Raw genomic sequence first — 12,400 nt, 5'->3', positions numbered from 1 at the left:
GCTTTTTACTGGCTTGTAATGGAAATCGAATGAAAGTTTCAGAGGATGAGATGCTTGAATGACCTTTCCCTGGGTTTGTGCTGACTAGAGACCCCCAGCTGCACCCAAGCAGGGGTGCCAGACCTGCTGGACGGGGGGGCTGCCCCTTCCTGCTGCCTGGCATTGACGTGCCCACCAACCCCCTGTGCCTCACAGAGGCGGGAGGGGAGCAAGGGCAGCTGCAGAGGATGGAGGTACCCTTCACCACTGCTATCATTTTGCCCATTTCACTAGAGGGGTCGGGGGGAGGCTCTGTTATTAGCATGGAGGTGCCTCGCCCCAGTCTGGGGATAGCCCGGAGCCCAGCTGCCCCCTCTCCCAGTAGCTGGGGTGCAGCCCCCCAGCTCCCCGAGACACTGCAGCCTTGCGAGCTCGGCAGGTCTGTTGGGCTGTGCCAGTTGCCCTCGGGGCCAGAGAGCATGTCAGGACCGCTCGTTTGCTAGCGGGGTTGTCACCAGGGTACCCCGAGTGCCGGGTCGGTGCCTGCCAGCTCGGTGGCTGCTTTGGAAGGCTCCTGTGAGGTCGAGGTGCTGTTTGGGGGGCGCTTTGCCTGCCAGCTGAGCACCTCTCAGCACGGACGGGTGGGTGAGAGGTGCCGGTGGTTCTCACAGCTGCTGGGCTGGGAAGGGCTGCGGGGCCATGGGACCACATGGGAAACCCCTCCAGCCTCACGCTCAGCTGCTGAGCCGTTGGGAACAGTTATTTTTTTTTCATTAATCTTCAGTAATGAAGTCGGCGTCGGAAATCCTGGGGGGAGCCGAGATGTGTGGGACCAGGCGGTTAGTGTGAATGCTGACCGGCAGACACCAAGCACCCTTATGTGCTCTCCTTCCAGCTGGGGCCAGGGCTGCGTGCCCCTGGGAAGCAGACAGCCTCTCCAGGCACGCCGGGGACACGGCCCCAGCTCTGCAGACCTCCTGCTGCCCCAGGGAGCTGGGAGCTTTGCCCCGTGAAACCCCATGGAGGAAACTGGGTCTGTCCCCTAAAAACTTCTACCTGCTTTACCTCTTTCAGTCCCGGGTGGGCAATTCGCCTGGTCCCATGGCTCTGCTGTAGTTCAGTGACCTCTATAATCTCTTCCACAGCCCTAGGGTGGGGGTTTAATGAACGCACAGAGCAAGTTGGGGAAATTGAGGTTGAAAATGAGCGATGAAGCTTCACGCAAGAGGGTCATAAAGAAGCTATACCATGCGCTGGGAGTTGTGCATTTTAGCAGAGACTTATCTGAAACACTGGAAAAGAAACCATGTTCCATTGAGAGAAACAAGGGTTACCCAGAAATAGCTTGTATTTTCTGCAGACCTTTGTCCAGTAAGAAATGTTTGGTTTGTGCATTTCAAGGCTTTAGAGCGCTAAGAAAATATTTCCAATAAGAAACTACCCAGACCTTCCTTTTCTTCCCACGACAGATTAATTTCTTTAAGAGCCCTTCTGGGAGAGCTTTTTGGAGATCCAAGTGCACTCCAAGGACCAGATTGTCTTGTGTACACAATGGCTGGTTTCCTCCAAGAGCGCTCGAGGTTTGTGCCTTGCAACTGCCCCCTCCAAAGCCACGTGGAACCTCCCATTACACCAGACTTATCCTGGGCTCTGCTATTTCAAGACTTTATTATCCTTTCTAACAACTTGCCTTTTATAGAAGGCAGCCTCACTGCTTTGCAGTTTCCTGGTTCCCACTGGAACTTTTAAAAATTAGCGTCGTATTTAACACCATTGGCTTTTTGGTAGAGGGATCGCTGTAATTCTCACCCAGGCGAGTATTTGGCCCTTCATCTGAGCACTCCTTCTGGCAGATTTTTCACCGTGTGTTCTAAAAATGGGGTTAAAAATATCTTTCTTCCCCCTGCCCCCCCACCCCCCCAGTGCCTTGGGACAGTCATGCAAATGCCTGTCCCCTAAGGAATGAACCTCGTGTGAGTTCCTTCACAGCAAAGGCCAACACAAGTAACTCAGTAAGCTTTGCCATGATGGCTCTTTCCTTCTCGTAGAGCCTGATCACATCCTGTCCCCAAGGCTCCTCAGAGCACTTTCTGCTTCTCACAGTCATGATTGATTAATTTTTATGCCTTTAGGATGCGTTCCTCAAATCTTCTGTGGCCTGCCTTTCACCTGTAACTTTCCAGAACTTGTATTCTTTTTTTACTCTCTCATCTGTATGCAGTTTTCACTTCTTTTAAGGTCTTGCCACTTCAGGTGTTTATTTCCACTCCCCTGTGTAAGCACATCACCTTTTTTTAAGGCCAGCCTACCTCTCATTTCCCTTTTGACATTAAATATTACTCTAAAGTTACTGCTTTTGCTCTCACCAGGACAGTCCGATCAGTAATTATGGCTCTGTGGCCCCTCATTTTATACCTTTGAACTAAGCCCTGTGCATGGTTCAGGAGTCACTCGGGTACCGCAGAGTGTGGGGTTACACCATCCCACTGCCTCCACCACGCTTCTGAGGTCCAGCCTGATGATTAAAATGCTTGTGTAGAAGGAAGGAGATGGGGGATCCCGGCTCCCTCCGCTTGCTGCATCCAAGTCACTGACACAGGAGCCACGGGTGAGGTCGAAGAGGAGAAAACCCTGGAAAGCAGCGTTACCCGGAACCCTGGGACTCTGGCCAGCTGGGAATTCGGGAGTCATGTAAGTCCTGCAACCCAGCTGTGGAGCCACCAAGTCCCTCGACTCCGAGCACGAGGCCTGAGAACGGCCAGGGCTGTGGCCGGGACACCGCGCTGCTCTGTGCCCGCAGCAGGGACCTACTCCCCTTCCAGCACTAGGGCAGGGGCAAGCCCACCCCTCACCTCCTGCACACACAGAGCACCCTTGGGAACAGGGCTGAGCTCTGGTTCACTTGTGTCCGTAAGGAAAGCCCAGAGGAGCCAGCGGTGACAGGTGTTTTCAAGTCAATGCAAGTATTTGCGTGGTGTTTATGCTACTTTAGGTACTAGAGTGACAGCCTGGATCTGAACGGCAGCATCCCTGCACTGGCCCCTCTGCACCCAGAGCAGATGGGTGAGGACAAGGCACATGCTGTGTGTTTGCAGAGACCTATCAGCGCCCCTGGCACATCAGCAGCTGCTGCTGAGCTGCCAGGAGCTCCGCTATCGCAGCGGCACTGGTGCCACGGCGCTCTGCGGGCACAGCCTTGGCACAGCCAGCTCCGCGCCGTCTCTGCTCTCCTGTGTCCGTCTGCAGCACGGTTGCTTGCCTGCGTGCAGTCCTTGAAGCGTCACCAAAAGACAGGATCTGTGAACAGATGCGGTCGGGCTGGCAACGTGCAGGAGACAAACACAAAGCTGGCACAAACAGACCAGTCATAGGATTTTATTTAAGGCCTGAACTCAAGAAATTGCCTGGATTCCACCATTTTTACCCGTATTTGCATGCTGGATCCAGGCAGCAGAGCACATCGTTTCTCCTCACCCACCAGCCAGCACCTGCATTTTTGATCCCTTGACAGAATCAGCTGCCATGGTAAGAAGTGCACCTCCATCTCCGCGTTAGCCATGCAAGCACCCCACTCCTCTCCCACACGTGCGATCACCCTCGGCCCAGAAGAGCAGCTGAACGCTGATTCCAGCTCTTTCCTGCTCATCCCTTTTGCTCTACGTGCCCTGCTGTGGCACCGCCTTTCCCAGCTCGTGGATGGCCCCGTTCTCCAGCACCTCTACCTTCCCCTCGCCCGGCTGCAGCACACAGGCCACCATAGCCCTGGCCACCGTTTCCACAGGCACGGAGTAAGCGGTGGGGAAGACCTGAGCCACGAGGCCCAGGAACTGCTGGGCCACCCACTCGGTGGGGCGCGACTCCTGGCGCCGGCACAGCAGGACCCTGCAGAGCAAGGAGGTAAGGTGGGTCAGGCCGAGACCAGCTCCCGGGGAAAAGCCAGAGGCTGGGCTCTCCATTTGCACTGGGGGCCCATGGGGCTTTGGTAGGGTCCCGAAACGTGACCGAGCTGAGCCCTGGGACACTAAACTCCTCTCCCCGTAGTGCTGCCAAAGCCAGGATGCCAGTTTTCCCAGGCAGCAAGAGCATAGCACAGCTGCAAGGATGCAGGTCAGTGTCCCCCCTGCCTAAGGCCAAGGTCTGCGCGGAGGTAAGCTTTGACCTAGGTCCCCCAGCCTCTGCTTTCAACCCAAGCCTCTTCTCCTTGCATGGCATGTGACACTAGCATTGGGACGGGCTGTGGGAACTGCTGTGCTTGCTCCCTGCAGCGTTGGGAAGCAGTGTGGTCATCCAGGAGCTGCATTTGCAGCTGGTGGCTTTCTCCACTTCCCTCCCCAGCCCTCCCCTTACGCATGCTTTCTCCCTTTCTCCATCTCCCACCCTGCTGCCCTGGCAACCCTCCACCGAGTCCTGTGCCCTCTCTCTTCCACCACTACTCACGCTGGCCGGAGAATGGTACAGCGATCAAAGCCAACAGCCTGGACCAGGTTCTCCACTTCTCCCTGTCAGAGCAGTCGGGCAGGATGAAAGGAGACAAGGATGACTGCAAGCCCCATGCCTGCCGCCCCGTGAACTGGCAGGAGAGAGCTGCTGAGCCGTGGGCAGGACGGCACCAATGCCAACGCAAAGCTGGCACAGGCCAGGCACGGCCTGGGCCGCGAGCAGCTCCCCAGGAAAAGGCAGTGTGGGGGCAAGTGTCCACAACCGACATGACCGTTAGTCTGCAGCGCACCCTTGCAACCATCACGCTAACTGCAACTGGGTGCTCCTGAGAGCATCTGGACACGGTGTCCTGCCTGGGGGGCCCAGCACAAGACACTGGCAGACAGCGGTGAGTCCAGCAGATGTTGGGGGCTGCAGCACACAACATACAGGGAAGAAAGCTTTCACAACAGGTATGGTGCCACCCAGGGAGCCTACGGGCTCTCTGCCCCTGGATAGTTCACGTCCCACCTGGACACAGCCCTGAGCCTCCCCATCTAGCTGTGAAGCCACCTCAGCTTGGGGTCAGGGAGCCAGGGTTGGGCTGGAGACCCCATCGGGTCTTTCTATGGTTTGAAGAAGGAGATGGATGCTGCATGCAGGTGTTGTGCTGCTTCGGACAAAGCGAGTCACACAGCTGTCCAGCCAGCCCCCTTCCCTTGTCCCCCAGCACCAGGAGGACCCCGAGCACCCCAGTATTTCGTGACTCCCGCGCGAGCACCAGGCGCCCACCCCAGCTGCCCCCTCACCTTCACGCGGAGGTAGAGGAAGCGGCTGTGCCGGTCTGCCCCCCGCGAGGACTGCAGGACAAAGTGCTTGCAGCCCCCGGCCCGCGCCAGCTCTGCCGCCTGCGCGACGTAGTCCCGGTCCACCCGGACGAAGCCGTCCTGCAGGTACGGGGGAGCGGAGGGTCAGCACGGCGGGGAGCGGGCAGGCAGGAGCCCTGCCCCTCGGGGGTCCCACTCACCGTGCCCGCCTTGGCCCTGGTGGTGCCCAGGCAGCAGAACCCCACGTCGTGTCCCCGGAAGGCGGCGGCGTGCTCGCCCAGCCGCTCGAAGTCCACCACCGCCTGCTCCTGCGGGGAGGCCGAGGGTCAGCGCGCCCGCCCCGGCCGCCCCCCGCCGCCCCGGGCCCCCGGCCCCGCGCACCACGGCCGGCCCCGTCTCCTCGGCCAGGCTCAGCCGGCGCCGCCCGACCAGCGTCACCCTGGCGAAGAGCTGCCGGGCCAGCAGCTCCCGCAGCAGCGCCCGGCCCGTCTCCCCCGAGGCGCCCAGCACGAAGCAGGCCCTGCCGCCGCCGCCGGCCCCGCTGCCCGCCGCCATGCCGAGGGAGCGCCGGGGCGGGGAGCGGCTGCGCTGCCGGGGCGGGGAGCGGCTGCGCTGCCGCCGCGCTGCCTTCCGCTTGCGCGGGGAGCGCTGCCGGGGCAGCCGGCCTGCTCCCGGCCGTGCGGCGGCGGCACGGGCAGCGGAGCAGCGCGCTGCCGTTATACACGGGACAAGCGCCTTTTCAGGGGCTGGGGCAGGCTGCCCGGGGAGGCTGCGGGGGCTCGGTCCCCCCGAGCAGGGGGCTGCACCGGGGACCCCCCTCAGCCTCGCCGCTGCTCCCAGCGCGCAAGGGGAGCTGTCTGCTGGTGTCCCCCCTCCTGTCCCCCCGCCTGGCCTCCGTGCGGCTGCAGAGCCCACGGTAGAGAGCATCCCCGGAGGGACCCTGTGCCCTCCCTGCTCTGCCAGGAGGGATGCCCAGAGGGGTCTGTGACCTGCCGGGCGGCCCCTCCCCGAAAACCCCCGGGCTCAGTGTGCCCTGCAGCCATGTCCCCCAGGCAGGAGGTGCCCCCTGGGCACCGGCTCCAGACCCGGCCCCAGCCGTGGGGCTCACAGCCCTGCTGCCGGGAGCAGCCTCGCCGTGACTCTGGCGTGAAGCAGCCGCCGGGGCCCGAGGACCGAGGGGATGGAGCCCACTTCCCGGGGAACCCTCGCTGGGCAGGTCCTGGGGAGCGCTGGCAAGCACCGACCCCCTGCTCCAGATCCCTGCCTGGATGTTGTCCCTCTGACGGGACGACGGCAATCATCAACGGGGGGGCCAGGTTCCGCCAGGTCCCAACCCGTGGCACAGCTCCAGACCAGGCACATGGGCACCCAGGGGCCCAGCGCAGCTGCTCCCACGGGCTGCGTCAAAGGGCCCCACGGCACCCGGATCCCGTTTGTCCTGATTCCTGGGGAGGGAGGTGCAGAGGCCTGAATGGATGTTTTCGGGATCAGCCAGGTGATTTTTCCAGCCCAGCGTGTCCGCCGAGCGCTCTCCTTGGCTGAGGGCTGAGGATGAATCCCCGGTGCACGTGCCACGTGCGAGGCAGGACGCACGTCATGACCATCACTGAGTTAATGTCCAGCATCCCGCTCTGCCTGCCAGTGTGCCGCCGGCTCCGACGGCCGCGGGCCCTGTCTGACGGGCTGCACCCCGCTGTCGCAGGCAAACCCAGGTGGGTGCAGGAGGGGGAGGCTGGGATGTGCCAGGGCTCGGGGGTACTGGGATGAGTGCTTGGAAGTGGGAGCGGAACCATACGGTGTGACAGTGTGGGGTATTGGCAGCAATGTGTATGGGGCATGGGGCACGCTATTAGGGGTTCATGGGATTCATAGGGGGTCATATAGGGATACCTCTGGGAAGGGGTGGGATCGGGATGCATGGGGGCCATGTGGCACTCCCACTGCTCATGGTCTGCTTCTCCTCCGCGGCAGGGCTTGGTGGGGCCAGCCAGGTGCTGGGGCGCCCGCTCTCCCAGGGGCATGGAGGTGCGGTGCCGGCGCAGTATGGCATTCGACTGCACGCCCCAGCCGGCAGCCTGCTGCCCTGACTGGATGGCAGGGCTCCCCGATGCCCTGCCCCTCTCCCGTCTCTCCATCCCTGGCACCCACGACTCCCTCAGCCTGTTCGGTGGCCGGCGCCTGCGGTGCCAGAGCTGGGGCCTGGAGGCTCAGCTGGCGGCCGGCATCCGCTTCCTGGACGTGCGCTGCAAGCTGGCACGGGGCGAGCTCCGCATCTACCACCTCTGCACCTTCCAGCAGGCCAGTCTGCGGGGGGTCCTGTGCCGCACTTTGCGCTTCCTCCGCGCCCACCCCGGCGAGGCCGTGCTCATGCGCATCAAGGAGGAGCTGCCCATCTTCCCCCGGCCCCGTTTCGCCGCCCGGCTGCGCCGCTGCTTGCTGGAGGAGGGACGGGGCCGTGTGTGGTGCCGGGAGCAGGTGCCGACGCTGGGCCAGGTGCGGGGAAAGATCGTGGTGCTGGAGGCTCTGGCACGGGAGGTGCTGGGCATCCCCTACGAGCAGCTGAGCATCAGCGACGCCTGGAACGTCCTCTCACTGGAGCGCAAGTGGGCCCGGGCACGGCGGCACCTGGAGAGGGCGGCCAGCGGGGACCCCGCCACCATGTACCTCACGTTCTGCTCCGGCAACGGGCTCTTCACCTGCCCCGAGGACGTGGCCCGCTTCGTGAACCCCCGCTGCTACCAGCACCTGCGGCGCCGGGGAGGGCAGCCCGTGCGCTGGGGGGTGGTCATCATGGACTTCCCCGGGGTAGGGCTCCTCCGGCTCATCGTGGAGAGCAATGCCCCGCGGGCCAGCGGGCACATCGCACCGGCCCCCGGCACCCCCACGGCATCCCCGCGGCACCCCCACGGCAGAGGGGACAGGCGCCGCAGCCGGTACAGCTCCGCTCGCCGCCCGCGCCGGTGCCCATCGGGACGGGTGCTGCTCCCAGCCCCACGCCTCTGCCGAAGGACGTCGGCGCCCGTACAGAGAAAGCGGGTTTCTAGCTCTTGCAGGGTGCCAGGAGGCCTTCGTGTGACAACGGTGTGACAGTGCCGGAGGTGGCAGAGGAGGGTTGGCAGCCACGGCCGGAGCTGGGCAGCCCCAGGAGCTGCCCCTGCACGCTGCTCTCCCCCCGAGGAGCCAGGTAGGGTCCCGGCGTGGGGCTGGGCCAGCCAAGTCCCCAGCGGAGCAGTAGGGATGGGGCGGAGGTAGAAGGTCCTGCCTCACCTCCTCTCAGGCCCGTGAGTCCACCCGAAACGCCCCTCTGCAAAACAGGCCTTTTCCTTTCAAGGGTAAATAAAAATAAAAAGAAGCTAGGAAAGCACCCACTGCGTTGCCTTGCCACTCCCCAGCAGAAACAACCCCTTGCTTTTGCTGCTCAGCTGTGAAAGAGCCCGTACCCCTCTGCCCACTGCTGCAGCACAGTCACGGTGGTGTTTGTAGCCATCTTGCTCTTAACGCAGAGCTGCGAGGGGTCAGAGGAGGAATTAATTTCAAAGGTGACAACAAATTGTTAGGAATGTCCTTCCTCTCGTTATTTCAGCTTTTGTTTTTTTCTTGCAGGGGCTTGCCCCAAAAGTCAGGACTGTTAGAGAGAGGCAGCTTCAGCAGGCGCCGCCGACCCTGCGCACGGAGAGCTGGATGGCCACAGCAGCGGCGATTCAGATGGGGCTGCCCCGTCCCTGGGGTCACACCCCCGGGGGACACGGCACAGGGCACAGCTCGGTGGTTTGCAGCAGCGTGGGCAGTGTGGATGGGGCAGTTTGTAGAGCCACAAAAGCAAAGTGTTTGAGACATAAAAAAGACGTTAAAATGCTGCTTGTACCAGTGCCTGCCCTACCTGCAGAAAATAAATCAGCAATTCAAATAGACTGGCAAGTCACAGGACACAGTGGCTCCTTGGAGCAGAAAGGTAACCGAGATCCCAGGGGAGAAAGCATCAAACCGCCGGCTGCGCTGAAGTGAGGAGGTGAGAAAGAGAAGAGGAAAGCTCGGCCCTGGCCTGACGAAAGGTGAAGAATGTCCTCAAGGATGCTACTGTCTCGGGGGAAAACGCAGCTGGGCTCAGTGCCTGCCGAGGGGATGCCGCAGGATTTCCTGGCCGGAGGAGAGGACATTGTTTGCTCCGCGGGGGCTGGCCCTGGCTGGAGACAGGGCTCTCGGTGCTGAGTATGCTCATCCGCTGGCCCCGGGCGGGCTGCGGGGGCTCTGCCCGGGGAGCACAGGAGGAGCGAGCCCATGCTGCGAAGAGCCAGAGTGGAGGGGAGCAGGCAATAGCGCACAGGGGGTGACGGAGGTGACAGCCGGGGAAATCCACGTCTGGCCTTGCTTTGTGAGACAGAAGACTGATATCTCTGCATTAAACCACACACGTGACAAATCTGCCATCGGCTGCCAACGCCTCCACCGCCTGGGGCTGTTGCCCCAGCACCGAGCCAACCTGTCGGCTCTAGGTATTGCCCTCGCACTGGGAAGATGGGTGCCATGGAGAGGTGGCCAGGCAGGAGGGTGGCCCCAGCCCTCTGGGGACGCACAGTGCCATGGGGAGCTGGGCAGGGCGCAGGCAGAGCAGGCGCAGATTCCCGGAGTGGCTCTGTGGGCTTAGGGCAAGGGCTGCCTGCATGGCTGTGGGGCTGCCCCTGGATGTAGCGTGTTCCCGGAGCTGCACCCCAGCACCCCGAACCCACCCTGTGCCCCAGCTCACTGGCAGGGCACAGGCACTGCCTGGGATTCCCCGGCTGGGCAGAGCTGCTTGTTTACTCCCTACAACACAAGCCATGAGGTAACTTCGGTGTTATCTACGCCCCCAGCATCCTGTTTGGTGAACCCTTATCTGGGCCGTGCACGTGCTGCTGCTGCCAGGCGCCAGGGAGCCGGCGGGCAGGGGTACCCGGCTGGCAGCGGTGCCCAGCGAAAAGGCTCTCCATCACCTGCGAGGCAGCATGCTGTCCTGCAGCTGAGATCAAGAAAGGGACAGAGGGACCCTGTGGGGTGGGCAGGAGTGATTTGCCCCAAAACTACCCCTGCAGCCAGGGCTGCCCCAGCGCCGCAGGGTCCCTGTGGGTGGGGGCACAGGGTGCCACGGCACGTGATCTCTCTGGGAAGCGTCACCGTCCTGGCCCTGGCTAATCCTCGCAACCATCTCACCCCCTCCAAGCACGGGTGCCCTCGGGTAACATCTTCCTGTGGCCAAACACTTTCAAATTGTGAGAAAGATTTTATCAGACGCTGCTTTCCTTCTGGAGGAGGGTCCGGCTGCCCGGGCTGCAGGCCAGGCTTCGCTCTGGGAGATGTGACTGAAGCTCAGGGACACCCTTTGGGTCAAACACTCCCTGGGCACCTGCGGTGGGTGGGAGCCGTCCCCTGCCCACGCTCAGGAGGTGCCTTCAAAGCCTCTGCTCGCTGGGGCATTGCAGGACCTGGGGAGAGCCGCCCCGGTCCCCAGGGTGGAGCAGTGGGAACATGGCTGCACCCCAGCAGGGTGTGGGTCCTCGCTGGCACCGTGCCACGCTCCGGCAGGGGTGCTGCCAGGTGCCTCCTCGCTCCGGTGGGCTGCTGAGCCCTCCTCGGTGGCAGGGGTGAGGGAGGGTCCCCAGGAAGGTGCCCGCTATATCGCTGGTGGCAGCCGAGCCGGGCGGGCTGTGTCAGGGTGACTCGGTTCCTCTGCGGTTTGCGGGGGGACGTTGCACAAGGAGGGGAACAGGCTGTGCTGCCGTGGGGCGGGAGCCTCTGCCGAAAACAACCCAAGTGTGCCTCTGCACAGGGGGCTGTGCAGCGTGGTGGTGCGGGGGTGCCCCTTGCACCCCTTGCCCCCAGGGTCTTGCTCCACCAGGTCCTGAGCACTCCCTGGGGACTTCGGTGTGGGGCGCAGCCTGGACTTGGCCCTGGGGCAATGGTGACCTTCTGCAGACAGTGAGCCCTGGGGCACCTGCCCGTCTCTGCGAGCACCCACCTCCCCACGCAGCATGTGCAGCCCTGGCACCGTGGGTCCCATCCACGCCTGGGCTCTCCCAGAGCTGGTGGGATGCTCGTGCAGGCACCGTGCCCTGCCCCGCACACGGCACCCTGCCTGCGGCACGGCTGAGCACGCCGAGAGGGAGCAGAGCACCAGCTTGGGCACGCAGCGATGGCTGCAGCGGCCGAGCCAGTTCCCCGGGGCGAGCCCTGCGGTCACAGCCTGCGGGTGGGTTTGCCCAGCCCCGCCGGCTGCACAGCACCCTCGGCAGTGGTTTGGAGGTGGGAGCGGGGCACCCATGCCCCTTCCCCCCAGATACAGCCTGCAGCAGGGCTCTCGGGAGAACGCATTGCCTCTGTCTGTGGCTCAGGACCGGGGCACAGCAAAGGAGGCACACTTCCATTCCAGCTCCCTGCAGGGCCCAGAGGGATGGTGAGCAGGTGACACGGGAAAGCGCCTTTGTACTTGCTCCCTTGAGCCCCTGCTGAGCGAAGCCCCGGCTTGAAGCTTGCGCCGTGCCCTTCAAGGGGTGGCTGGGCGGATCGGATACACCATCCTGCTGCCTGGGAAATCCCTGCGCTGCTCAGCCCGTAAGGCAAGGATGGGCCCTTCCTTGGTAAGTGGGGCAGCAGGAACCCGGGGGGGGGCATGTGCCCTGCAGCATCCTGAATCCTTCCCGGGGAGCCAGCCTGGGAAACCACCGAGATGTGAAAGGGCTCCTGGTGATTAGCCAGCTCCCTGCAGAGCTGATTGGGGTCTTCTCTCACTCCCACCACATTTATCTTTTTCTACTACCTGCAAAGCAACCCTCAGTACCCGTCCTGCCATGCAGGACCCCTCTCTGAGCCCCGGTACCCTTGGGCATGGGGTACCTGCCCCCACCAACAGCTTTGAACTTGGCCATGTTCTGCCTTTTGCAGCGGCAGCCTCTGGGTCTTAGCCACCTTGCTTCTGTTGTTAAAGCAATACCAGAAACTATTTGTAGTAACAAAAATAAAGGTGGAAATATTTTTTTTCTACTGCTCTGCCCTACCATGTCGGGTCTCAACAGAAGTGAAACTGGCAGGGGCACGCCTGCTCCCTACAAGGCCGTGCACCTGCAAGCACCCCTCTGACTCCCAGCAGGTCTCCCGCCAGTGGGAGAGGCAGTTCCCACCCTGCCCCGGTGACTCTCACCATC

The 12,400-nt window shown here is 62.5% G+C and overlaps 2 protein-coding genes across 2 annotated transcripts; one reads left to right on the top strand and one right to left on the bottom strand.

Moving 5' to 3' along the window:
• Window positions 1-3,334: 3,334 nt before the first annotated feature.
• HTATIP2 (HIV-1 Tat interactive protein 2) lies at window positions 3,335-5,813 on the bottom strand. Its single transcript, XM_068416851.1, has 5 exons — window positions 5,607-5,813; window positions 5,426-5,533; window positions 5,208-5,345; window positions 4,417-4,478; window positions 3,335-3,861 (listed from the first exon to the last, which is right to left on the bottom strand). The coding sequence occupies exons 1-5, from the start codon at window positions 5,778-5,780 to the stop codon at window positions 3,636-3,638; spliced, it is 708 nt and encodes a 235-aa protein (XP_068272952.1). The 5' UTR covers window positions 5,781-5,813; the 3' UTR covers window positions 3,335-3,635.
• A 1,398-nt stretch (window positions 5,814-7,211) lies between these two features.
• On the top strand, window positions 7,212-8,312 carry LOC137672697 (1-phosphatidylinositol phosphodiesterase-like). The gene has a single exon (XM_068417102.1). It carries the CDS (start codon window positions 7,245-7,247, stop codon window positions 8,310-8,312), a length of 1,068 nt encoding a protein of 355 aa, XP_068273203.1. The 5' UTR covers window positions 7,212-7,244.
• Window positions 8,313-12,400: the final 4,088 nt, after the last annotated feature.

The sequence above is a fragment of the Nyctibius grandis genome, chromosome 21 (genome assembly GCF_013368605.1).
Source record: "Nyctibius grandis isolate bNycGra1 chromosome 21, bNycGra1.pri, whole genome shotgun sequence".
NCBI lineage: Eukaryota > Metazoa > Chordata > Aves > Nyctibiiformes > Nyctibiidae > Nyctibius > Nyctibius grandis.
The sequence above is the reverse complement of the archived record's forward strand: the minus strand, read 5'-3'. Positions and strand labels throughout refer to the sequence as shown.

Excerpts from the sequence above, each read along its gene's own strand:
- HTATIP2 (XM_068416851.1), bottom strand. The coding sequence starts at position 5,780 with ATGGCGGCGGGCAGCGGGGCCGGCGGCGGCGGCAGGGCCTGCTTCGTG. Across the intron at positions 5,534-5,606 it reads AGGAGACGGGGCCGGCCGTG|GAGCAGGCGGTGGTGGACTT; the intron begins GTGCGCGGGGCC and ends GCCTCCCCGCAG. Across the intron at positions 3,862-4,416 it reads TGTACCATTCTCCGGCCAGC|GGTCCTGCTGTGCCGGCGCC; the intron begins GTGAGTAGTGGT and ends CTTGCTCTGCAG.
- LOC137672697 (XM_068417102.1), top strand. The coding sequence starts at position 7,245 with ATGGAGGTGCGGTGCCGGCGCAGTATGGCATTCGACTGCACGCCCCAG.